The 27,006-nt window shown below is 38.5% G+C and overlaps 2 protein-coding genes across 2 annotated transcripts; both read left to right on the top strand.

Moving 5' to 3' along the window:
* Positions 1-3,430: 3,430 nt before the first annotated feature.
* LOC102914672 (olfactory receptor 5AK3-like) lies at positions 3,431-4,375 on the top strand. Its single transcript, XM_006989667.2, has one exon. The coding sequence runs from the start codon at positions 3,431-3,433 to the stop codon at positions 4,373-4,375; it is 945 nt and encodes a 314-aa protein (XP_006989729.2).
* A 12,456-nt stretch (positions 4,376-16,831) lies between these two features.
* LOC102918817 (olfactory receptor 5AK3-like) lies at positions 16,832-17,779 on the top strand. The gene has a single exon (XM_006989755.2). It carries the CDS (start codon positions 16,832-16,834, stop codon positions 17,777-17,779), a length of 948 nt encoding a protein of 315 aa, XP_006989817.2.
* The last annotated feature ends 9,227 nt before the right edge of the window (positions 17,780-27,006 follow it).

Raw genomic sequence — 27,006 nt, 5'->3', positions numbered from 1 at the left:
TGGATTTCTGTGGGCCTCTCTAGCACTTTGCCTTTTCTTCTTCATTGATGTGAGATGCTGGGGAATAGTTTTCTCTTTTTATACTCACCATATCTGGCATTGTGAGTAATAGCAAAAAGTCACCCAAGATAAGTCACAAATCATCTTTTCACATAGTATTTAATTCCCCCTTCATTTTGGTGAATTCTCCACAACATTTTTCAATTATACTCATTTATTTTATATGTTTGCCTCTCTCTCTCCCCCTCCCTCTCTCCCTCCCTCCCTCCCTCTCTCTCTCTCTCCCTCTCTCTCTGAGTGTGTGTGTGTGTGTGTGTACTTGGAGCGTAATTTGTTCATTCATGGGTAATTTCTTTAATTATATAATATTTTACAGATGTGAAGGTCTATTTATATGAATTATAATTATATGAACAATAATTGAACTCTGTTGAGTAGGCTACAGAATGAAAACAATACCTAATGTTCAATACTAGCATTTATCCTTCAGTAATTATACTTCCACTTATTCTCTGTGAAGGGCGTGTTATTGTTAGCTGGGTTCTTTGAGTCCCAAAGATAATGCTTTTTCAATACAATTTCTGCTTTCTCCAATGGTATTTGTCTTCAGGCTTCAGGTACCAGGTGACCTGTGTTGAGTATTCTCACTGTAAGCCACAGAAGCTCTGTTGTCTGTGGGGAACTGATGGCCTGTAAGTTAGAAGAAAAAAGTTGTAAAAGGTGAATTGCTTTCTAGAGGACTTTGAACCAGTGCTCATCATTTTAACATTCCTTTGAGTCTTCTCCCAGTAGACTTATCAATACCAGTCCCTGGTACTGGATTCTACAAGGTAAATGTAGTCAATTATTTGCTTTCCCTGTTGTTGACTTAGGATTAGATCTTTTTGACTCTAATGAATCAGTAATCAATAATCAAAATCCACCATTACTACAAATTCATAGATTTGTGCCTTTTAACTTAAAAAAAAAAACCTTTCTTGTACATTCAATTGAAATAACATCCCTTTAAAATAAGACAAACAGGAACTGGAGAGATGGCTCCATAGTTAAGAGCACTTGCTGTACTTTCAGAAGGTACAGTATGGTTCCAGCAGCCACACTGTGAAACTCACAAGTGCATATAACTCAAACTCCAGAGGATCTAATAGCTTTTTCTGGCTTCTGCAGGATCTCTCTCTCTCTCTCTCTCTCTCTCTCTCTCTCTCTCTCTCTCTCTCTCTCTCTCTCTCTCACACACACACACACACACACACACACTAAAAATAATAAAATAAATCTTTAAGGAATAAAGTAAGACTGCTATAAAGAATAAAAATCCCTAAAATTCCGTGACATAAAACAATAAAACTCTCAATCGCATCGAGTACTGGGATAGAAATTCATTGTAGGAAGAAGAACTACTTTAAACTCAATGTGTTCCTCAGAGTTCACCTCTGGAAACATTCCACAAGGCAACATATTTGGGTCATCCCCTAAGGGAAGGTGATCAGATTGTGATGGTTTTATGCCTGTTGCTAAATTAATGGCTTTGCTATAGGACAGAGTCAGCCATCATCCAGTAAAATAGATTTGTCGTGTCAGAGATTGAGTTCTCACCATCTCTTGCCCATCTACCTTCTGCTGTGGAGCCATGCAAATGAAGACCCTAACTTGATACAGCCTCTCCTCTAGGACTCATCTGCCACCAGAACTATGACCCAAGTACATCTATTTTTTTACACATAAATTCTGAGTTTCTTTTTTTTAGCTAATATAATAAGAGGGTTTTTTTCTTTTTTCTTTTTTTCTCTTTTTTTCTGAGTTTCTTTATAAATTACCAAGTGCATGCCTTTAATCCCAGCACTCGGGAGGCAAAGGCAGGCAGATCCCTATGAGTTCAAGGCCAGCCTGGGCTACCAAGTGAGTTCCAGGAAAGGCACAAAGCTACACAGAGAAACCCTGTCTCGAAAAACCAAAAAAAAAAAAAAAATTACCAAGTGCTATAGTAACACAAAGCATAGTAAGAGAGGATCCCTGCTCTATAGATTCATTCCGTGGCAGGTAACACAGAGATTATCCCCCTCATTCACACAGAATCCTGACTTCAGACTCCCATGGACTTGTTCCTACATCTGCCTTTTGTTAGTATCTGTTTTACATCTGAAGTAGACTTTAAAAAGCAACAGAAGCAGGATATCAGACTTCATAAATAAACAATACATGATACTGAATAGAAGTTGAATGTCATATGAAGAATAAATAACATTACTTTTAATTGCCCCTTAAAAATCCAAAGGCCCATTATAATGAAAATTATGTTATTTGATAAAATTCAAATTTTAACCTGATGTCCTTTCTGGTATCCAGCCACCCTAATATATTGCTTACAAAACTTTCTTAAATGTTGATCCATGTAGCAGATGAGGAATAAAAAAAGTGGAGATTTGTATAATTTCAGTTTCCATGGGAATGGAGAGAAGAGGCCTAGATGAGCCATAGATGTCTCATGCATCACCTTTGTTAGTCTCCTGCTGGACAGAGTCTAGTAGCATGACCATGGGCTTTGAAATCATCTCAGTGTACAGTGTGATTGGAACTGCAACTCCCTCCTGTTCCCTGAAGAAAAGACAGGTGTATCAGTGGGCCAGGAACCAATTTCTACCATACTAAGGGTGATGATAGACTATTCCACCTTGAGCAATGCTTTACAATCTAAAATGGAATGATTGTAAAGATAACTGAATCATGGAGTTGAAAGTTCTACACTGTATAAAAGACCACATATGAACGCACCTTGGCTCTATACCCAGTCAGGTGCAAAAATTCTGTAAGAAAAAAAAAAGTGTGGTTTAAAAATAAGCTACCAATATATGTAGATCAAAGTGTTAGCACATGGTTTTCCCTTAACCTTGGTAATAGCTAAAGAGAAAATCATTCAATGCCATGGGAAATGCAAATCAGCCTCTTGTAAATATAAAATGAGGGAATTCTTTTAGCACAAACAAGTACAAAACTGTCACGGAGCCAACAAAATTGTGTAGACCTTAGAAATGTCTCAAAACTTTTTTCATTACTCATTTCAAGAGTTTGAAGCACAATTAAGAGACTAAAAATATAAATGTGTAAAAATTATATAGGGTTTTGTGGTCAAAATTATATTTGTATATTGCCTTATGCAATTATAGATGCATGTATCATAGGATAGAAAAGTATGAGATTTATATTTCTTAGAACTGTATATTCAAAATTGACTTTTCTGTGAAGTAGGCATTACTTTAAATGAATCCGTTGCTGAAATACACATTCAAAGCAACAAACCCATTTTTGAGTTTTTATTATGGATATCAAAGTAAAGAATGGAGTGAAAAATAAGGACTTTTCTTAAATCTGATGAAAGATTTTCTTTCTTATTTCTCTCCTTTTCTTTGTCAACTATAGTCTCTTGATAGCCATGACACAAGGAAATGACACCGAAGTCACTGACTTCTATCTTCTAGGATTTGGGGTCCAACACAATATTCAATGTGTCCTCTTCATGGTGTTTCTTGTCATCTATGTGATGTCCATGGTGGGTAACACTGGGATGATCCTTCTCATCAACACAGATTCCAGACTTCAGACCCCTATGTACTTCTTCTTACAACATTTGGCTTTTGTTGATATCTGTTACACATCTGCCATCACTCCCAAGATGCTGCAGAACTTCATAGTAGAAGATAAATCAATAACCTTTAAGGGATGTTTAATACAATTATTTATTTATGCAATATTTGCAACCAGTGACTGTTACCTCCTAGCTGTTATGGCAGTGGACCGTTATGTGGCAATCTGTAAGCCCCTTCGCTACCCCATAATCATGTCTCGGCAAATCTGTATTCAGTTGGTAGCTGGTTCTTATCTCATGGGATCAATAAATTCCTCAGTACACACAGGGTTTACATTTTCACTGTCCTTCTGCAAGTCAAAAATCAATCACTTTTTCTGTGACATCCCCCCAATTGTCACTCTTTCATGCTACAACAACGACACTAACTTCATGCTAATTTTAATTTTTGTTGGATTTAACCTGACATTCACTGTGTTGGTCGTTATCCTCTCCTACATATACATCATGGCCGCCGTCCTAAAGATGTCCTCCACAGCAGGGAGGAAGAAAACCTTCTCCACGTGTGCCTCCCACTTGACAGCAGTCACCATTTTCTATGGAACCCTCGCTTACATGTACTTACAGCCTCATTCTGACAATTCTGAGGAGAATATGAAAGTGGCCTCTGTGTTTTATGGCATTGTGATTCCCATGTTGAACCCTCTGATCTATAGCTTGAGAAACAAAGAAGTCAAAGATGCTATAAAAGCCACAGGGAAAAGGTTCTTTAAATTGGATTTAAATTATTAAAATTCAGTACATCATATTACAAGTAGAGGTATGTTACTGCAGCTGAAATTCACCTATATTGTCCACAAGCCATCACTGTAGCTCATTTAGTAATTTTGAAATGGAAAACAATGACCTTTGAAATCATGTCCAGAGACTTTTTCGTCCTAGAAGATTTGAGACATCTCTACTTCTGATGAGAAGAATTCATGGAGATTATTCAAATGCTAAGAATTACATGCACATCTGAAAAAGTATTATTGCAAATATATTTTAAGTGCATACAAAATCCCTCCTTGTATATTGTCATTATCAAAATTAAGTCATTATATTCCTATCACTTAAACAGTTCTCTAAATTATCTACAATGGGGTCCATTGCTAATTCTGTCCAAATTATTGCAAATAACCCTAAATTTCCCTATTTGCAAAACATCATTTTACCCAAGCTATCATCTCTACTCGATATTTATACATTTGCTACCTTCCTTGGTATTTGAGAGTTCTTATTTATGTCATCAGTCATCCTCTTAAAATAATTATCTCTGTCTCTGGGACAGGGAACTAATGGGAGCATATTCTATTTCTGTCTCCACTAGAGATAATTTTAAATGAATTAATCTAAAAAACTTACTGTTAGGTATCCATTTCAAAAAGGCATATGTATCTTTTGTTTTGACAAATAGCTACAGAAATTTGATAGGAATTCCAGTGGAACCAAGGAACATTTTAAGTCAAAAAGCAACTGTTAGCAGGAAAGTTGTAGTACCATATTGTACTTCACATCATTGATCTGAAGGAATATAGGAAAGACCCATTGTAAAACAGTAGATTGTCACTCAGAGTAAACTGTTTTTCAGAGTACACCTTGATCAGTCTATGTTATATACCAACCATAGATGCATATTCAAAAACTAGCCACTTGATCTCTGTTAAAACAAAGTACTCATTATTATACCCTCCATGTTTATTAAATTTCAGGAACTTACTAGTTTTTCTTTTTTTCCTTTTTTTTAAAAAAATATTTTTATTCCTTTTACATACCAATCACAGATACCCCTATCATCCTTCCTCCCCCTCTCCACATCCCTGCCTTCCCCACCCATCCACCCAACCCTAATCCCCTCCTCAAACAGGGTAAATTCTCCCCTGAGGAGACAGCTAATCCTGGTACATTCAGTTGAGGCAGGACAAAGATCCTCCCTGCTGCATCAAGGGTGAGCAAGGTATCCACCCATAGGTAATGGGATCCAGAAAGTCAGCTCATGCACCAGGGATAGATCCTGATCATATTGCCAGGGGCCCATCAAACAGAGGACCTAGTCTGGTCTAGTGCAGGTTTAACAGCTGTCACTCTAAAGTTTGTGAGTTCCTATGAACTTGGTTCAGTTGTCTCTGTAGATTTCCCTCCCCATCATGGTCCTGACTCACCTTGCTCTTATAATTCTTCTTCCCTCTCTTCAACTGAACTCCTGGAGCTCAGCCTGGTGTTGGATTGTGGATTTCTGCTTCTTCTTCCGTTAGTTACTGGATGAAGGCTCTATGGTAACACTTAGGGTATTCACCAATCTGATTACAAGGGTAGGCCAGTTCAGGCACTATCACCGCTATTGCTAGTAGTCTAATCCTGGGATTATCCTTGTGGATTCCTGGGAATTTCCCAAGCACCGGGTTTCTTCCTTATCCCATAATGTCTCCCTCTATCAAGATATCTCTTTTACTGCTCTCCCACTCTATCCCTCCCCCAGCTCAACCACCCTGCTTTATGTGTATGAGTATTTTTACCTGAATGCATGTCCGTGCACTATTTGCATGTCTGGTACCAGAAGAGAGCTTCAGATGCCCTCAGACTGGACTTGTAGATAGTTGTGAACTGTCATGTCAGGGCTATTGGTGAAATTATTAAGGCCACTAACATGGTTAAAAGGGAGATTTATTTTGTGGAGTAACTTACAAGTGAAGAGATAGGTAACAGGGTCTGGGAAAGGTGTGGCGCAGACCGGCAGTGTCCTCTGGAGAACTCTGCTCAGTCTACCTTACCTCTAGCATCCAGGGTCCAGGAACCAAGAGAACCGGCACATCCAGATCTTGGGTCTTCAAGGTCCTCTCTCAGCCCTGCCTTGTAGGTGTGACAGTTACCGAAGCCTCAATGGGGGTTGAAACTTCCAGACCAAAGCTGGAATGGCTACCCACTACACAGTGCTGAGAATAAAATCCAGGTCCTCTGGAAGAGCAGTCAGTTTTCCAACCTATTGAGCCTTCTTTCCTGCCTCCAATACAGCTTCTTTTAAATGAATAAACAAAGCATGCACACAAATGAGTTGAATATGACCATTGAGAGAGAATATGTAGTGCCTAAACCTCTTCTACAACAAACTCATGATGGCAGCTCATGGTTTATGAGATCCAACAACAGTTCCTGATATTACTGTAGACCCTCAAGTCTTCATTCAGAATTGGAAAGGGGGCCTTGAGTGACCATTCAATAAAGTTCGTGTGTTGCAAGAAAAACAACCTGAGTTTTAATCCCAGAACTCACATGAAAAAGTTGCATTTAGTGGAATGCGTTTGTAATCTTGGCTCTAGAGAGGCCAAGAGAGTGGATCTCTGGGACTTCATGCCAGCCACCCAGCCTAAATTCTTCAGCCATGTGCAGATCAATTTCTGTCTCAAAAACAAGGAAGAATACCAAATATGCATGCACATGCAGAGTGGGGAGATTACAAGGGAGTCATCAGCAATTATAGCTAACTTCATAAAAATTATAAATCTAGGCAGGCAATGGTGGTGCATGCTTTTAGTCCCAGCACTCAGGAAGCAAAGGAAGGCAGATCTTTAAGAGTCTGAGGCCAAACTTGTCTACATAATGAGTTCCAGGACAGCCAGAACTACAGAGAAAGACCCTCTCTCAAACAACAAACAAAAAGTTATAAATCTAAACCCTGAGAGAATAAATATGGTATTATGTACCAAATATCCTGGAATAAGAGTGACAGGGAGAAAAAGAATACCTTCACAGGCAGAAAGACAATGTGTTTATCATTCCATGTGTATGGTCACTGCTATAGCAAAATACAGCCAATGTCTGTGCTTTGTGTGTTTATCATTCCTCCATGAAAAACACCTGTGATTTTAAGGGGAAAATAACGTGACAAGAATTAGATAGTAACTCAAGCAGCTGATATGTGTCTCTGTTTTTATACCTGAGACATGGTCTTGATTTTAATCAAGGTTTTGTGTCTTGAGAAAGTGTTGTGAAGAATTTAACTTACCATTTAAAATGTCCGGCATGTACCCTCAGCTCCTAGGAGGTGATCGTTAAATTGATGCAATATCCTGCCTAACAAGAGTGAGTTGTTTGCTTAGAGGACTGGGACTTTGGAGAGTGGTTTCTTATGGGAGTTTGAGATATTCTTTAGCAATTTTAAACTCCAGAGGAAGTGAAGGATGGAGGTATTAACTGTACAGCTTGTGTATAAAGATTATCCTTGTTGCTAGCATGCTACCAAGCCTCAATAAAATTCTGGATGCCAAAGACACAGGTGAATTCCCTGGATTGACAATACTGAGCATCTATCTCTATTTGGTTTCCACAGAGCAAAGCATCATGAAGGACAAGGAAGTTTTATATTTGCGCAAATATGAGGCATTGCTCCAGGCATCTCTTCCTTTATCTGGTTTGTATTTTCATTCTTTTTGTTATAATAAAAATGTGCTTGTCTATATACTGTTTACCATGGTTTTATTTGGCAATATATAGCAAAATATCATTGACTGGGTGGATTATAAACAACAGTATTTTCTTTCTCATGGTTCCAATAGCTGGAATCCAAAATCAAGTAGCAGAGGTGATTCTGGTAAGGATGATTTTCCTGGTCACAGTTATTCACATCTCACTGTGTCTTTGGCCAAAAAGAAGCTTGTGAGCTCTCTACATCCATTCAGGAGGACTTCATGATCATTGTGTGTTTACTTTCCAAAAATCATGGCACTATGGAGTAATGAATTTCCGGGAGTCACATATGTAAAAGTCCTCTTCTCCCCTAAAATTCATATCCATCACACATGTGAAATGTCTTCTTTCCATTATAACAATGCCAATGTGTTTGCTACATATCAGCTTCACAAGTCTAATGTCCAAATACTTGTCTCAATATCATCTACATAAAATACAGGTGAGTTTCGTGAAATTATTTGTTCTAAATTCTTTTCCAACTATGAATCTGAGAAAATGGTCAGTATGTGCTTCAAAATGACAGTTGCTGGGGAGGTAGAAGGAGACACAAGTTCCTAGAAGGGGGTGTTAGACCATCCAAGCTACCCAGAAGAGACTCCTTGATCTACAAGCTGCACGCAAGTTGTGCAGAGAACTGCAGGGATGTAGCTTTCTTGAGTTGTCACCCAGTCTGTTGGAGAGCTTTTCAGTGATGCAGCTGCCCTTGAGTAGTCCCTGCTTTTGTAGGTAATCCTTCATCGATATTTCTGTTAACAACCCAACATTGGTTTACACAGAAACAGAAGTACACACACACACACACACACACACACACACACACACACACACACACACACACATTCCTACTGCACAAAAGAGGAGGGGGCAGTAAGAAAGAAGTAATGGACCCTAAGAAACTATTGAATCTTGGAGGTGAGTTCTGATATTCTAAAATTGGGGAATCATCTCCTTTGGTCCCTTATACTACCCTCTGAATATTTTAGGGGTGGGGTGGAAAAACTGCCTTTCAAACTCACACTGAGAGACTTCCTCATGAACATCATACTTATCATGTTTCTGCCAATATATTATACATGGTTTCTTAATTAAGCTCCAGTAAGAAACAAAAATTTTTCCATCTCTCTGTCTCATCAGTCCTGATGTTAACTGTTTTACTTTTTCTGCAACACCTCAAAATTTTCCCAGCCTCTACTCACTACCTACATCCAAGACTGCTTTTCTATTTTTAAACACTTGAAACAGATGCCCTTCACTCTGTGTAAAATTTTCAGTCTTGGAGAGTCTGGGCTGCTATAACAAGTTACTATAGCCTAGTTTGTTTCTAAGCAACAGGAATGTATTCCTCACAGATCTGGAGAGTAAAAGCCTGGAATTAGGGCAACAACCTGAGTAGGCTCTAGTGAGCGTTCATGTCTGACTTGCAGACTAACAACTTCCAGTGATAACTTCAGCAGCAGAGGGAGAGAAGAGAAGGGAATAGAGCTTTTCTTGTGAAACTTAGAGACACAATTCTCATCCATTAGGGCTCCAACCTTTTGACTTCATGCACACCCAACAACTCCACTTTCTAATACTGGCACATTGTGTGCTAGGGTTTCAGCATGGGTACTGAGGTAAGTGATGAGACATAAACATTTGGTCCATGACACTAACGTTCTTTGAGATATTCCAGTGAAATATTATGTAAGAGTCATTTTGGAGCATCCTGAATGAACTTGGAATCGGTGCAAGAGCTATCTCTGATGGCCTGAGAGCCAGTGAGCCTGTCCTGCCACTAGCCAGCTACTACAGGCAGTAGAGCCGGCTCCACCCCTCACCTGGGCACAGCAGGAAGAGCTGGCCTTAGTGGCATGGCCATAGGAGAGCTGGTAGACTGACCAACTCAGCTACCACCCAGGCCCAGATCCAGGGCTTTGAGTTGATCCACCTCAGCATCTACCCCATCTAAGAACTGCTGGAGTGTGTGAAGGGACCAGTCCTGTAGAACCAAAAGATCCAGTATTGATAGTGTGGCAGAAGCCAGAGGCCTTAAACCGGACCAATGACTCATTTGACTCATTTTAACGAACATTTGCGAGGAAAGCTGTTTGGGCAAAAGGGTAGACTGGGCGACACACCATGACACATCACAGCTTCCACAACGAGCTAATTTTGGGGGTTTATTATTATTATTTTTATTTTTTGTTTTCTTTGCAGGGGGGGTGTTGCAGGAACAGAAGGCAGATATGGAGGGACGGGAGATGAGTGGATTAGGGTACATGATATAAAATTCACAAAGAATCAATAAAAAGGTTTTTAAAAATGTGTCCAATGAAGCCACTACCTTTTGGGTGACGTATGAAGAAAAATGGCTTATGTGGAATCTGTTTCTTCATAATGTGTAGTTTTACTGATGTTTTGAAACTGATTTTCCTAGCTAGCCAATAGAGTAGATAAAAAGATATAAAAGGAGAAAATGCTTACTTGGGTTATGATGAAATCTACAAGGGATTCTGGTAAACTATGAAGTATACATTGAGTCTCATCTGGAAAAGATATTCAATCAGCTCTCCTCTTCCATTGGATGACAGTTTGTAGATGTTAATAACCAGTCATTGGTTGACCACTCCCGCAAGTTCTGCACTACCATTACCCCAGCACATCTTGCAGGCAAGACAGACTGTAGGTCGAAGGTTTTGTGGCTGGGTAAAAGAGAAAAAAAGTCAATGAAATCATTCCTAATAATATTCTGCTGTACTCATAGATCAGTGGCTAGTCCGGTTGTCATCAGAGAGGCATCATCCAGCAGATGCAGAAATGCACAGCCAAACATTAGGTAGAGCCAGAGGAACCTTGCAGAAATGGGTATGAAGGGTTTTAGGACCCAGAGCAGTCAAGGATACCACAAGATCAAGACCCACAGAATCAACTAAGCATGGCTCATAGGGGCTCACAGAGACTGAAGCAACAAACATGGACCCTTTATGGGTCTGGGCTAGGTCCTCTACATATATGTTATGGTTGTTGGCTTGGTGTTCTTATGTTCACAGTGGGGGGTGGGGGTTGACTCTTGCCTGAACTGGTGACCCATTTCCTCCTACTGGGTTGCCTCATCCAGCCCTGATATGAGGGTTTGTGCCTAGTCTTATTGTAACTTGTTAAGCCAGTTTAATTGATATCCCTGGAAGGCCTGAGAGAGAGAGAGAGAGAGAGAGAGAGAGAGAGAGAGAGAGAGAGAGAGAGAGAAGAGAAGAGAAGAGAAGAGAAGAGAAGAGAAGAGAAGAGAAGAGAAGAGAAGAGAAGAGAAGAGAAGAGAAGAGAAGAGGAGTGGATCTAGGAGAAACGGGGGTTGGGGGAGGTACTAGGAGGAATTGAGGAAAGGGAAACTGTGGTCAACATGTAATGTATGAGAGAAGAATAAAAAAACTTCAACTTTGTTTCAAAAAACAAGGAACAAATAACATGAAATTGTTTCTAGAAAAAACAACAAAACTATTATCATCTCTAGAAAGTTTAAATTCACCTCAGAGTCAAAAATCACTAGAGAATGTTATTTATCCAATGATGCCTCAGCCCTTGAAACCTCAGATTCTCAGGAGAGTCAATAATGATCCCTTGGGCCCCAGCAATAAATTCCCCAAAGAGGAGAGAACATTCAAGAGAGCCTTGGTCGGCAATCAGCCTGCTCCAGCTGCAGGCAGTGAGGCAGGGCCACTCTGATGTAAGTAAAGCAAAGCAATCCCTTGTTCTCCCACAGTTACACATCTCTGCAGTGTGGGAAGGAACTGGCAATGCAAAGGACCTCAGCGGAGTCCAGCCTGGCTCACAAGACCAGGAAGGTGCTGTTCTCCATCGCTGGTGATGTAATAAAATGCGTAGTAGTTGGAATCTAAGTATTGTCTGGAAAACTATATGAATGAACATGAAAACGAACCTACCAATCACTTTACAAACCATGAATATTATACACCTTTAATATTTTTGAGAGTTCCTTATGTGCCTTAGGTATCTTCTTTTCAGACATTTTATGAACATATTTTCTCCTGTGTACTGTGCCTTTTCATACTCTTAATTATTTTTATTTAGCAAAAATTAATTTAAAATTTTTATGAGGCTTCATTTACTTATTTTTACCTATTATCCTATACTGCCTAATTTTTCTCAATTGTTACATGTTAGATAACATAATGAAGCCTTTGTATATATTATCTAAGAGGCTCTATGATTTTAAATTTTGTCTTGTTATTTTATTAAAAAGTCATGGTTTTTAGTGTTCACTTTAAATATGTGATCTATTTTGAGTTAATTTTGATTTAAGATGTAAGATTTATGTTCAGTTCATTTTTTTCTCTTGCACAGTCAAGCATTCCAGCATCCTACTGATGACTTTTGCATTTTTATAAAATTCAATGGACTAAACCTGAGATCCCTCTCCTCCTCATCTGCATGTCTGCCCATACACCAGCATCACAGTGTTTACTTATACAGTGTCAGGATAAATCTTGACAACAGGGTGCTGACTTGTTACTCTTTGTTACTTTATTCTTTGGGAAGTCTTGCTTCGTCAAACAACTTTTTCCTTTCACATAAATTACACAATAGCCTTATTCTATATCTAGAGAAAAATCTTACAGATTAGGAACTATGTCCTATTGTGTGTCAATTTTAAGTGGATTAATATCACATTACGCTGAGATTTTCAGCCCATATAGCTTGTTTACTTATGTAGATCTTTGGTTTCGTTCATCATTGTTTTCTGAGTTTTATCATACTAATCCTATGCATATATGATTAGATTTATACTTAAGTATTCCACTTAAATGACTATAAATGAGACCTTAGTTTCAGCTTCCATCTTCCCTTGTTAATATGCAGAGTTGTTTTCTCTATGATCATCTTGCATTCTGCAGTTTTTCTAACTGATTTGTGAGCTCTGGAAGATAACTATGGACTCCTTGGGATCTTCGGTTTTGTTCATGTCACCTGCAAATGCAGACAGGTGTATTTATTCCTCTTTAACATGTATGATTTTTATTCTTCTCCAGTCTTTGGTCTACTAACTAGAATTTCCATAAACATAAGGAATGGCAGTGATGATGATGTGTTTATCTAAAGAGGCAAGCATTCATATTTATAGATGTTCATTGAACTGAGAAAGTTCCTTCTATTCATACTTTGAACCTTCTCTTTTTTCTTTCTTTTTTTTTCTTTCTTTTTCTCTCATACAACACATCCCAACAGAAGTCTCCTTTCCCTCCCCTCCTCCCAGTTCCTGCCAACACCTCTTCTCTCCACTAGATCCAATGCTCCTTCATTTCCCTCCAGAAAAGAGCAGGCCTCCCAGGGGTATCCACCAAACACAGCATAGCAAGATGCAATAAGATTAGGCATAAACCCTCATAGCAAGGCTGGATGAGGCAATCAATCGGAGAGCAAAGGTTCTAGGATCAGACAAAAGAGTCAGAGACACTCCCCTACTCCCACTGTTAGGAGTCCCACAAAAACAACCACAGAATGTACGCTGAGGACCTAGCATAGACCCCCATGCAGGCTCTGTAATTGCCACTTCAGTCCCTGTGAGCCCCTATGATCCCTGCTTAGTTGATCCTGTGGGCCATGTTCTTCTGGTATCCTCAACCCCTCTGGCTCCTACCATCCTTCTGTGGGGTTCATTGAACTATGCTTAACGTTTAGTTGTGGGTCTCTGCATCTGCTCCCATCAGCTGCTAGAGGAAGCCTCTCTGATGATGATTGGGCTAGGAATCCATCTATGATCATAGCAGAATATCCTTAGGAATTATTTAATTGACATTTTTTCTTTTTTATCAGTTGTGTTTGGTTCTACTGTAGGTCTCCTGCCCATCCAGCTTCTGGCTCTGGCCATCCAGGTAGTGTCAGGCATGGGTTCCCTCTCATGGCATGAGTCTCAAGTTAGATTAGTCATTGGTTGGCCACACCACAAACTCTGAGCCACCACTGCCCCCAGCACATCTTGCAATCAGGACAGGTTGTGAATTGAAGGTTTTGTGGCTGGGTTGGTGTCCCTTTTCTTAAAGTCATGACCAAGTGTTGAATTCTGCCAAATGTCTTTTTCCACAAGCTCACATAATTCTGTAATTTTCTTCTCTAGATTGTTTATGATAGATTATATAACTTCATATTCTGAAATGGCCTCTTGCTATAGCAGCCAATCACACTATGTAATGTAAGTCTGTCTGTCTGTCTGTCTGTCTGTCTGTCTGTCTCTCTCTCTCTCTCTCTCTCTGTGTGTGTGTGTGTGTGTGTGTGTGTGTGTGTGTGTGTGTGTGTGTTTAAAATTTGCAAGTATTTGTGAAAAGATCTCCCTTCAAAAGTCACCTGTGGTATTGGGAGGTAGATTGCTTTTTTATACTAGTTGTATCTTTTTTCTCCAGTTTTATCCATTTATCTACAATTTTTTCTACTAAAGAATAAAATAAAATTTCATACATTCATTATTATGCAATATATCCATTGCATATATTCATATTACATATATCCATAATTTCATTATACATTTGTCTGTTGATGATAGACTGGTTTCACTTTCTTGCTATTACAAATATGACAGCAATAAACATGGATATGTAAGTGTATCTGTAATAGTTCTCTAGATGTATGTTCAGGAGTGCTGTAGATGTATCGTAGAGTAGTTCTATTTCTTTTCTATTTTGAGATAATGTAACTACAACATTTCTTCTTTCCATTTGCTCCCTCCAAACCCTCACATATGCTTTCAAATTCATGATCTCTTTTTTGTTATTGAAAGCATATGTGTATATACATTTATTTCTAAATATAACCTGTTTAGTCCATATATTGTTACATAAATGAATGTTTTCAGGGATGGCCATTTGGCAACGGACAACCATTTGGTGTGCTCTCCCCTGGGGAAGACAATCTCTCCCACTCCCAACTTTCCTCAGTTGCCTGTAGTTCTCTGTGTAGGGTTGGGGCCTCATGGGCTTTTCCTTATCCAATCTGGCATGCCCATTGGTGTCATCCTTTTTTCATTTTCTGTTTGGGCAAACATGTTGGTGAGACTTTATAGCTGTTGCTAGGAGACACAGTCTCACCTCAAACTCCCTGATCTTCTGGCTCTTTCAATCTTGCTGCCTCTTCCTCTGCAATGTTCTCTGAGCCTTCAGCATAGAAGTGTTTTGTAGATGCATCCATTAAGACTGGGCTCCACACTCTGCATTTTGATTGGTTGTAGTTTTCTGAACTGTTCATACTGATTTCCAAAACATTTTTACTAGGTTACACTCACACAAGCAATGAATAAGGATTCTCTTTCCCCATTCCTCAGCATTATTTGTTGTCTTTCTTTTCTTGATAATAACCATTCTATCTAGAATGAGATGGAATCTCACAGTCATTTTAATTTGTATTTCTCTGATAGCTAGGGATATTCAACTCTCTTTTAAAGTGCTCATTGGCACTTGTACTTCTTCTAAGAACTTTCCACTAGCTTTATTAAAATATGTTTTGCTTAGAAGTTTGGGGGTCTTAATGTTTAATGTCCTAAGTTCTTTATATATCCTGTGTCTTTATATACCCTTGTCTGAGGTACAGCTGAAGAAGATTTTCTTCCATTTCAGTCTGTTGATTCTGCTAATAGTCTCTTTTGCTGTGTAGAAGCTTTTTAATTTCATGCAGCCTCAGTTGTCAGGTCTTCTGGGTACTTCCTTGTGAATGCCTATACATGGAACCATTTTCCCTGTTTCCCTCTATTTTACCATTTGAGAGTTCAGACAAAGTTCTTTGAACTACTTTGATATGATATTGTATGGGGCAAAAAATATGAATCTGATTTTCTTCTTATGCAGGTAGACATTCAATTTTACTAACACAATTTGTTGAATAGACCTTTTTCACAGAATGTTTTGACACCTTTGTCAGAAATTAAGCGGCCATAGCTGCAGGATTTATTCCTGGATTCTCTTTATGTTTCTGGTTTTGTGCCGTACCAGGTCTTTGTCACTTTAATTCCACAGCAAGGTCACGTGTGATTATATTTCTAGTTGTATCCCTTCTGCTTAGGATTGCTTTGACCATAGTTGGCCTTTGTCTCTTCATATGAATTTTGTTTTTCCTAGTTCTGTAAAGGATGTAATTAGACTTTTGATGGGAATTGCATTTAATCTCTAGATAGCTTTTGGTAATATGGACTTTTCACAAATTAATTCTACCAATCCAGAAGTGTGGATGGTCGTTCTGTATCTTCAATTTCTTCCTACACTGTCTTAGTTTTCATTATAGAAGTATTTCAATTCTGTGCTGAGATTTAATCCTAGACACATTTAAGTCTATTGTGAATGGTTATTTTTCCTAAGTTCTTCCATAGTAAGCTTATTGTTTGCATATATTAAAAACCTACTAATTTTTGTGTTGATTTTGTATCCTGCAACTTTATTGAAAGGGTTTACTAAATCTAAGGATTTTCTAGTAATCTGTATGTTCTTTTGAGTATTGAACACATCTGCAAATAGGGATAATTTGACTTTTTCTTCAGAAGTATTCTCCATTTTAAAATGAATCATGGCTCAAACGCACTGACTTATAAAGTAGCTTCTTATCATAGATATAGAAAATCATTTAGAAGCTGATAAATATTATGAGTGCTTGTGAGGAAGAGCCAACTCAAATAAAATGAATCAAAGCAGAACAAACTGTTATATAAAGAAATCACTGAGATTTTCTTCTTTATCCCTCCTCTTGGTCTTCTCTAGATTTTCGGTGACAATGACACAAGAAAATGGGACTGAAGTCAAGGGCTTCTATCTGCTGGGATTTGGGGTCCAGGGTGATATTCAGTGTGTCCTCTTTATGGTGTTTCTTATCATCTATGTGACGTCCATGGTGGGTAACACTGGGATGATTCTCCTCATCAACACTGACTCCAGACTTCAGACTCCCATGTACTTCTTTCTACAACACCTGGCTTTTGTTGATATCTGTTACACCTCTGCCATCACCCCCAAGATGCTGCAAAACTTTGTAGTAGAAGACAAATCCATATCATTTGGAGGGTGTGTAGTACAATTACTAGTCTATGCAATCTTTGCAACTTGTGACTGCTATCTCCTGGCAGCTATGGCAGTGGACCGCTATGTCGCCATCTGCAAACCACTTCATTATCCCTTAGTCATGTCCCGAAAAGTCTGCATCCAGATGGTAGCTGGTTCCTATCTCATTGGATCAATAAATTCCTCAGTACACACAGGATTTACATTTTCTTTGTCATACTGCAAATCAAATCACATCAACCACTTTTTTTGCGATGTTCCCCCAATTATCAGCCTTTCATGCTCCAACATTGACACCAACATCAGGCTTCTTGTTATCTTTGTTGGATTTAACCTGATGCTCACTGTATTGGTTGTTATCTTCTCCTACATATACATTATGGCTGCCATCCTAAAGATGTCCTCCACAGCGGGGAGGAAGAAAACCTTCTCCACGTGTGCCTCCCACCTGACAGCAGTCACCATTTTCTATGGGACCCTTGCTTACATGTACCTACAGCCTCATTCTGACAATTCTGAGGAAAATATGAAAGTGGCCTCTGTGTTTTATGGCATTGTGATTCCCATGTTGAACCCTCTGATCTATAGCTTGAGAAACAAGGAAGTAAAGGATGCTATAAAACTGACAAGGAAAAAGTTCTTTAGATTTGATACACAACAATAAAAATTTACCATATCAAATAGAATAATTGTGTAACTGTATTTTAATAATTATGAAATTTGAAGAAGTGAGTTCTTAAATAACAACTACCTCCATTAATGCATCTGATCTTTAATATAGGGAATAGTCTGAAACTTATATTTGAAACTCATAGTTTAAATTTATGTTTCATACTAACATGGAGAGGACTTTATGGAGATTAGATATTGACAAATATATAAAAAAAAAACTTCATAAAATACCCTTTCAAATATTTTAAATACTTAAATGCTTTCCAGCGGTGGGCCAGGGTTGCATTTAGTCAAGCTGTTGGCTGAGGGGGTCCCATGGAGATCCCCAAATAAGTCAGGCTGATGCTAGAACAGAGGGCCGCTCTCTAAAAACTGAGTGTGGGGAGGGTACGTTGCAGAGGACAGCATCAACACAGCTCACTAAATGTAGAGTGATGGAGCTGGTGCCTGCATGGAGCCCTCACCTCTGCATTCTAGGCTCTTTGATGAGAGAAGGTACTCTGCAGGCTACAGAAAGAGAAACCTGGACTCCAATTTAGCCACAAAACCATTGACCTGTAATCTGCCCTGCCTGCAAGATGTGCTGCAGCAATGGTGGTGCAGAACTTGTGGGAGGGGCCAAGCGATATCTGGTTTAACTTGAGGCCCACACCATGAGAGGGAGCCCATGCCCTACACTGCCTGGGTGGCCAGGAACTAGAGACTGGAGAGCCCATATGGGGTAGAACATAACACGACTATCAAAATTAATGAAATGACTCCTAATGATATTCTGCTCTACTCATAGATTCATGCCTTGTCTGGTCATCATCATCAAAGAGGCTTCTTCCAGCAGCAGATGAGAGCAGGTGCAGAGACTCACAGCTAAACATTATGGGAAGAGTCTATATTGGTGGTCTCCATTGGGTCCCTCCTTTTGGAGATCAGGGGACCCTATGGAACAGGATGAGGAAAGACTGTAGGAGTCAGAGGGGATGGAGAACACCGGGAGAATATGGCCCACTGAATCAACTAAGCAGGGCTCACATGGTCTCACAGAGACTGAAGTAGCAAGTGGGGAGTGGGGGGGCTGCATAGATCTGCACCATATCCTCTGCATATTATTTTATGGCTGTTAGCTTGGCATTTTTGTGGGACTCCTAACAGTGAAAGCAGGTGTGTCTCTGACTCTTGACTGCTCTTGAAACTCTTTCTCCTATTGGGTTGCCTTGTCCAGCCTCACTATGAGGGATTTTTGCCTTGTCTTATTGTATCTTGTTTTGGCCTGTTGACTGTTATCTCTTGGAGCCCTGCTGTTTTCTGAAGGGAAACAGAGGGGAGTGGATTTGGGAGAGAAGGGAGGGGGCTAGGGAGAGTAGAGGAAGAGGAAACTGTGGTCAGGAAGTATTATATGAAAGAAGAATCTATTTTCAATTAAAAAAAACCTTCAATGGCTAGGAAACTCTTATCTGTATATAAAAAATATTAACATTGAATTTTATTATTTTATTCTATAAATAATTGCCTATGAGGTCTTTTGTATTTATTACAAAAATCTGAATGTGAAATAAATGTATTAATTTTTAAACTGTTTTGCATTTCAAACTATCCCTTCCATCCCACATTCCCATTATTATTACCCATGGCACTTTATCCCTTATTTTTTTCACTAACAACTTCTTTATTTTCAATCTACATTAATCTTCCCTATGAACTGTAACACCACAAACACTTTCTATTTCTATCCCAAGTGAGATAATCTAGAAAGAGATGGCACTAAAAATTTATCCTTGGTCATTCATTTACAAAAGACATACAAATTATTTTTGTTGAGACAAACAGCTTTAGAACAGACAAAACAATTCATGTGACTTATGATCTAATCATGATCATATCAAAATGATGTTACTTCTTAATGCCATTATATTGGTAAAGTTTTGAGTCAGACCAATCCAGGGCTTTCTCAGAGACCTTGATGTAAGGACAAAAGGAACCTAGTTCTGGGTCTTTGCCCAGGGGCAGACATGGTAAGGCCCAGTCTGAGTCTAAGGTCAGGGCCTCAAAGGAGTTAAGCTTTTGTGGAGAGACTAGACTTGTCAGGCCAAAGGCCACAGTGTGGTCAGTCTGTATGATAATGGGATACCTTGTGTTCCCTTTGTATAACATTGCTTAGTAGCCTCCTGCTGGCTTCCTCCTATCGTATGACAGTTTTCTACTAACTTTGTCCTATTTTCCCCTGCAAATAACACATAAGATGCTGGACTCCTTAATAAACTTGTTTTCCATAAGACATAGCTTATGCAATACCTCCTGATCCCAAACTTTTGTATCTCCTTGTCTTCTGGTCTTCTGATCCTCTCTCTCAGGAGCCTGTCAATGAAGAATGACCTGCTGGTCCAGGTCAATGGAGAACAGAGATGTCAATATTTAGCTCAAAAGAGTTGTATGATATATCAAATCTGAGAGTGGTCATATAGGCCCCAAGGTTTGTAAAGTTTGTGTAGTTGATTGAATTTTTTGAAGGTTTTAATCCAAAAGCACAGAAAATAACTGCAAGAAGAGGGAGACATAGATAGGAACAACACAAGCATGAGTGATTTATTTGTCTTGGTTACAAACTGTGAAACTGGAACTCAGTTCTACCGGGTCATTAATGGACAGTAAAAAATATTCCTCAGCCATGCGGTGGTGGCGCACGCCTTTAATCCCAGCACTCAGGAGGCAGAGGCAGGTGGATCTCTGTGAGTTCGAGGCCAGCCTGGTTTACAAAGCGAGTTCCAGGAAAGGTGCAAAGCTACACAAAGAAACCCTGTCTCAAAAAAAAAAAAAAAGAAACTAAAATAAAAAAATCTCAAAAGTGTTGCTCTGCAAGACAAAGAATTAAGATATTTGTTCTACCTCCCTCCAAGAGGCTGAAGATTTATGGGTATTGTTGCCATCCAAATACATATGCTCCCTCTGATAAGTCATCCTCTGTGGCTTAAGAGATGTTCCTGAGGCAAGAAGTTGAGAGTTGCCATGGGAGAAAGGCCAATTTTAGAGCCAGAAAAAAAAAATCTCTCTACTTCACATGCATTGAATCAAGTTCAGTGTAAGATAGTATGAGAAATGGATTCCCCGCTCCATATTCAAAGGTCTGGCCAACACCTTTTAAGTGCAGAATTTCTAAGGGAAGAAAGCCTTTGTTTTCATGTTAAAGTGCTTCCAGATAGTTGACATTCCACTCTTACCATTATTTTCTTACTCTTAATTTGAAAGGACATGGGATAGCTGGAGTATGGCAGACATTTTTTGAAGGCTAACCAGCCAGCATATTTGACAACTTCCTTTTCTAGAGTTGCTAGGTAAGCTAAAAGCTACAAGTTCATTAGAGTTAGTTTGTTCCTTGAAGACCAATTAACTTGGATTTCATAAGAGCACTATAAACAAATGCAATTCAAAGTTCCTTATCCCAAAGGTTTCTAGCTGAAATATTTCTGTAAAGTGTAACGTTTTTTTCTATGTAGGGATGTCTACAATAAATTTCTAGCAAATAAAGAAAGAAACAATCAGAGGTTAATATTTTGTTTAAGTAAATAAATGATGGCCAATGTGATGCTCTCTCTTCAAAAGGCTATGTCTCTAATGCCATTAAATTTGAATCATATTTTCCATTTTTCAGAAAGCCCTGGGTTCTTATGAATTCAGTAGCAAATCTTTATATTTAAAGCTAAGAACAATTCCTTAGATTCGTGTTTGAAAAAAAGTTTAGTCTGATTTGTAACAAGAAATAACAAATACTTATTTGATAATAAGGGAGAACAACAACAAAAACGAAGCTAATGGTTCATAGGAAAATAACAGAAAAAAAACTAATCTCTCTAAAAATTTTGAATTTGGTCAGCAACATATAACTTCAGAACAGTGTTTATCCAATTTCATCTCGGCTCCTGGCACTACAGTTTCTCAAGGGAGTGAATATTGATCCCTTATCCCCCAACTATGAACTCCCTATTGGGTAGGGAACATTCAGAGAGGGCTTGATGACGGGCAATCAGCCTGTGCCTGCAGCACAGAGATTCTGGAAGCAATTTAAAGAAAGCAAAACTGGTGGGGTTGCCAACATCTTCTGTGCATCATTGCAGCAGGTAGTGAAATGAAAAGGGGTTCAGCTTAAGTTCCAGAATGTTCCACTTCCTCCCTGGTGCCATCCTGGAAGTAGAGTGAGGAAACTGAATTGCACTGAATTGTCCAGGGAGAATGAGAATCAACAAAGGATCAAATAACTGAATGACAGAATGAATCTGACTTCGTGCTTTGTTTGCATGTGTATAACTGAGTATTAAGCGCCCATTCAGTACCCTGTGGTGGGTGAGTTTCTTTCAGTCATGAAATGAAAGTGATGAAGAACTGAGTTTGCAGTTTCTCTCTCTCTCTCTCTCTCTCTCTCTCTCTCTCTCTCTCTCTCTCTCTCTCTCTCTCTCTCTTCCACCCCTATGACTAAATTAATTATCGGAGATTTTTATCTGTCCTGAATGTAAACAGCATCTTCCAGACACAACAGGACTGATACACATATGAACACAAAGACTGTGTGACAGCAAACAAGACTTTGACAGGCTCAAACCAGACAAAATTTCAGCATTGAAAGAAGGAAATGGATACAAAGTCCCACCCCTAACCAAGAAGCTATTTGTAATTGATACCTGCTAGGAAATGGAAAATCAGTTTTCTCCAATGGAATGTCACTGGGTATATCAACCACACTCCAGGGCAGGCCCCATGCCCAGGAATAGTTCCCCAACATGAAACAGACCCATGAACTCTTGTTGATATATGTGTGTATGTGTGTATCTGTGTACATTTTTTTTTGTTGTTTCATTTGTTTTGTATAGAGTTTTCACCTCACTGGCTTTTTTTATTTGTTTGATTTTCTTTTGTTTTTTGTTTTGTTTTGTTTTGTTTTGTTTTGTTTTGTTTTGTTTTGTTTTGTTTTGTTTTGTTTTGAGAGAGAGGAAAGAACACCAAGTTGGAAGGGTAGGAAAGTGGGGAAAGGATATAATCAAAATATATTGTATGAGAAAAAATGTAAAAAAAAATGGGAAAAAGGAAAATTAGAAAAGAAGTAAAAGTTTATTATTTTGTATACATATATATATGAATTCAAAATAATTTTTATTCTGAATATTCCACGCTGTCCATATGAAACTGCAAGACCCTTTTCTCACTGTGCAATATGATGTGGGCACATTTCCATAAGTGTATATATTCGCCTTAATCTGAGGGTCCACACATGAGTCTGTAAGATGAAGTTAACCTTGTTTCCAAACATTTGCTTTCATTAATCACAACAATGAACATGTTGCCTTAAGTAATTCTGTGACCCCATCCATTTTACAGGAGTCAAAACTGAGCCAGAGAGAGTCAAGTCCTCTATCACTATGAAGCTGTGGGTGAGAATCAAGCCCAGGTGTATCTATTTGTCTATGGACACCTGAACAATGAACAAGCTTTGGAAGTGTATGGACTCATCAGAGGGTTAACTCACTCAGAACACTCAGGTATTCTCATCCCAATTCTCTTCCCAGAATTCATTTGGTTATCAAACACCCTCATTGTGCTCAGTGTGTGTGTGTGTGTGTGTGTGTGTGTGTGTGTGTGTGTTTTCATGTGCCTTATTTCTTGATATCTAGAAAATTGTTACCCAAAACCTTATGTATTATTTTAATTCAAAGTGATTATGGCAGCCCTGGTTGTATTTTTTCACAGATGTACCCTGCTCTGGGTTGGGGGGGGGGGTTGTTGGTTTTTTTGGTTTTTGGGTTTTTGTTTTTGTTTTTGAGACAGGGTTTCTCTGTGTAGTTTTGGTGCTTGTCCCGGATCTCACTCTGTAGACCAGGCTGTCCTTGAGCTCACAGAGATCCACCTGGCTCTGCCTCCTGAGTGCTGGGATTAAAGGCAAGGGCCACCACTGCCCGGCTACCCTGCTCTGTTTATCTCATGGTATTTCAAAGGGCCAGAGAAGCCCACAGCAGCTGCAAACTTAGTGTGCTGTATACCCAACATTACACACATGTTCTATACAAAACTCACCATAGCACCTGTGGAGATGCCCATAGCTCTGTCTGCCGTCCCTGACAGCTCAGTACAGGACAATTTCTGAAACTTGATGAATTCAGGGTTATGTGGAAAAATTTACAGATGTTCACTTGCTGATTTTTCTTTAATTGTCTCTTTAATAATTGAGACTATGGGCATTCCTATGTTTGTATACATTCATGTACAAACATGCATGTAAATGTACATGAGTATGAACAACCATTGATTGTGGTCATTTATTTATAATATTTACCTTATACTGGAGATTTGGCCAGTAGAAACATAGGTTTATTTTGACTATCTTCAATATAACAACTAATTTACTTTTCTAATAAAAATATATGCATTCTTGTGTATTCACAATTCTCACCAAAACTTGGTACTTTAAATTGATGAATAAAATTATATTTTAATGAAGTTTTCATATGCGATTAATGATGAGTTATATATCTTTACACATTTCTGTTGAACATTCAGTTTTTCGTTCTTCTACAATTGTCTTGTTCATAACTTTCATAAAACTTTCTATTAGATTAATTTATAAAAACTGTCTATACTGGACCTTTAATATTTATATGTGTTTTGAAAACAAATTCGCATAACTAAATTCCAATCTTTTTTCTTTTTTTGTACTGTTGAGTATTTCAAAAGGGGTACATTTTTTACATTTTCTGTGTAAATGGTAGAAGTCTTTTATTTAGTGGTGTGTATGGATATATCTGAGTGGGAGTGTATGTGCACCAGAGGAAGATGCTGGATGTCTTGCTTCTTATTCCTTTGAAAAGAGGTCTCTAATTTAACCTGGGCCTAGGCTAGGGGCCAGCAACCCCAGCAATCCTTATATCTCTATTTAGGTTACATTTACATTTAGATGCTCCTCATTATGTGGTTTATAGGCAGCAGAGCTGGGTAGGCCTCTTGGTTGCCCCCTTGCTTTGGAAGCTTGCATAGTTGGTTTTTCTCAGCTTCACCGACCTGCTCTTCTATTCTCAAGCCAGTCCCATGCTGTTTTTATAATGTTTCATAATAACTTCTGCTGTCTGGCAGAACAAGTTGTTCCCTCAACTTATTTTCCATTCAATTTCCACATAGAATTGTCAAGTTGAACATAAAATTTCTCAAGTATGTAACTGGAACTACAGAGAATTTATAGATTAATGGCACAATTCTGCATTTTCATCCAAGAAATTGGTCTGTTTGTATCTCTAAGCCTTTAGGCAAAGTTATTTCCTTAATAAAGAACATGAACATGCTCTGTTATATTTACATTTAGATTTTTAAATCAGGCTAAAATGTTTTTCTTTGTCTTAGTTGTTTTGTTTTGGTTTACTTTGGTTTGGTTGAGGTTTATAGTTTCTCATGCATGCACAAAATATTGTGATCATACCCTCCCCTCATTAATTTCTGTCATCACCTCCAACTCCTGCTAAAACTCTTCCTTTTCCCCAGCTAGTCCTCCTCTTGCTTTCCTGGATTTTGTGTACAGCAAGGGTCTTTTGCAAGTGGTCACATGTGTGTGTGTGTATATATATTTTGTCACTTCAGGAATCTTATATTATCCCTTCACTTATAGGCACTATAACTTTTTGGTCATGATAATGCTCACTACAGAAATTTTATGAAACCACTTACCAGGGTAACATCGTTCCTCCCCATTCATGTTCTCTAATGTCTCCCAAGAAAGATTGTCACCCTTTGTCAAATAATGTTTCATATCTTCTGAAATGATATGATTGCAGTCCTGTACTACATCAGTGTAGAAAATTGAATCTACTAACTTTCGAATGTTACAAATGTTGTCATCCCTAGGGTCAATGTAACTTGGTCTTGATTGCTTAGAAAAAAATTATTTTTCCCTTTATGCTTTTTTTTCTTGAAAATACAACTTATGGGAGGCTTCCTTCTCTTCATTTTATTTACCCTATCCCTAAACAAGGGAAATAGCATATTGGGTTTGTGAATCTGAAAAGACCCGGACATCTAAGGAACACCCAAATTCATTAATTTTGTTCCTAGAAATGTCTCCCGGAGAAATTGTCACAAAGAACTATTTGTAGCAGAGGCGAGCTGTAGCCAATCTACTCAACACTGAGGACACAGGTGAACGGTGAGCAATGAGCAGCAGTGTGAAGCACAGATACTGGAGTGTGATGTGTGACCAACACCAAGCCATGGACTTTACCTAATCTATCTGTAATGAGGAAAGTACAAGAAGTAATCTTGACTACTGAATATTATTTAAAACTTTTGACAAAGCTAACATATTTTATTAGTTTTCATAAAATTTTGAAATTTTACAAAGAAAATAATATTTATACACACTTTGGTTAAAAATATCTACTGAACTCTACATGACAATATGTCCATGCTGGGTAAACTAGAGTAGTAAGGAAGGAAGAAGGTCAAAATGAGACATGAAATTAACTTAGAAAGTTTATATAGACCTATAAGGTTGGGTTGAAATTTTCAAGCACAATTATTAATGGAGGTATTTTCATTAAAACATAGAGCATAAAGAACAAACTAAGAATGAAATAACCCTATTTTATTTTTGTTAATTGATATGTTAATAAAACAACCTTCAGTAGCTAAGACTACAGATCTGTTCAAAAGCAGTGTCTGAAAACTGGATGAAAGTGGTCTAAGTGCTGAGGTTCAGTCTTTAAATGCCATCAACATGTCATAGAAAACAGATCCTTTGAGGGGCCAGGGAAATAGTCTAGCCAGTAAAGAACTCACATACAAGCATGGGAACTTGACTTTAACCACCAGAAACTATGTGGAACAAGATCCAGGCATGGTGGGATCCAACTGTAAACCCAGAACTGGGGGGAAAGAGACAGACAGGTCACTGGTACCCACTGCTAGCCAGCTGACACATTAAGTTCCAAAAAGAGTAAGATACCTTGTTGCAAAGCACAAGATGGCCTGTACCTGATGAATGTCACCCAGCATCAACCATTGGCCTTCAAATACACACATACACATTCATGTACACGCACCTATGCACACATGCCCCAATAAACACAATGGAAAGCATTCTTTGAAGTCATTACAAAACAAAACATTATAAAATTTCTAAAATAAATAATCAAAAGGGGTTATTTTCTCTCCTATTTTTTCTTTTGCCAATTTTCAGCTGATATTGGATTTCTACTAACC

This window comes from Peromyscus maniculatus, chromosome 4 (genome assembly GCF_049852395.1).
Source record: "Peromyscus maniculatus bairdii isolate BWxNUB_F1_BW_parent chromosome 4, HU_Pman_BW_mat_3.1, whole genome shotgun sequence".
NCBI lineage: Eukaryota > Metazoa > Chordata > Mammalia > Rodentia > Cricetidae > Peromyscus > Peromyscus maniculatus.
Note: the sequence above shows the minus strand (reverse complement) of the source record. Positions and strands in the feature narration are given on the sequence as shown.

Coding starts and splice junctions, on each gene's coding strand:
- LOC102914672 (XM_006989667.2), top strand. CDS start 3,431: ATGACACAAGGAAATGACACCGAAGTCACTGACTTCTATCTTCTAGGA.
- LOC102918817 (XM_006989755.2), top strand. CDS start 16,832: ATGACACAAGAAAATGGGACTGAAGTCAAGGGCTTCTATCTGCTGGGA.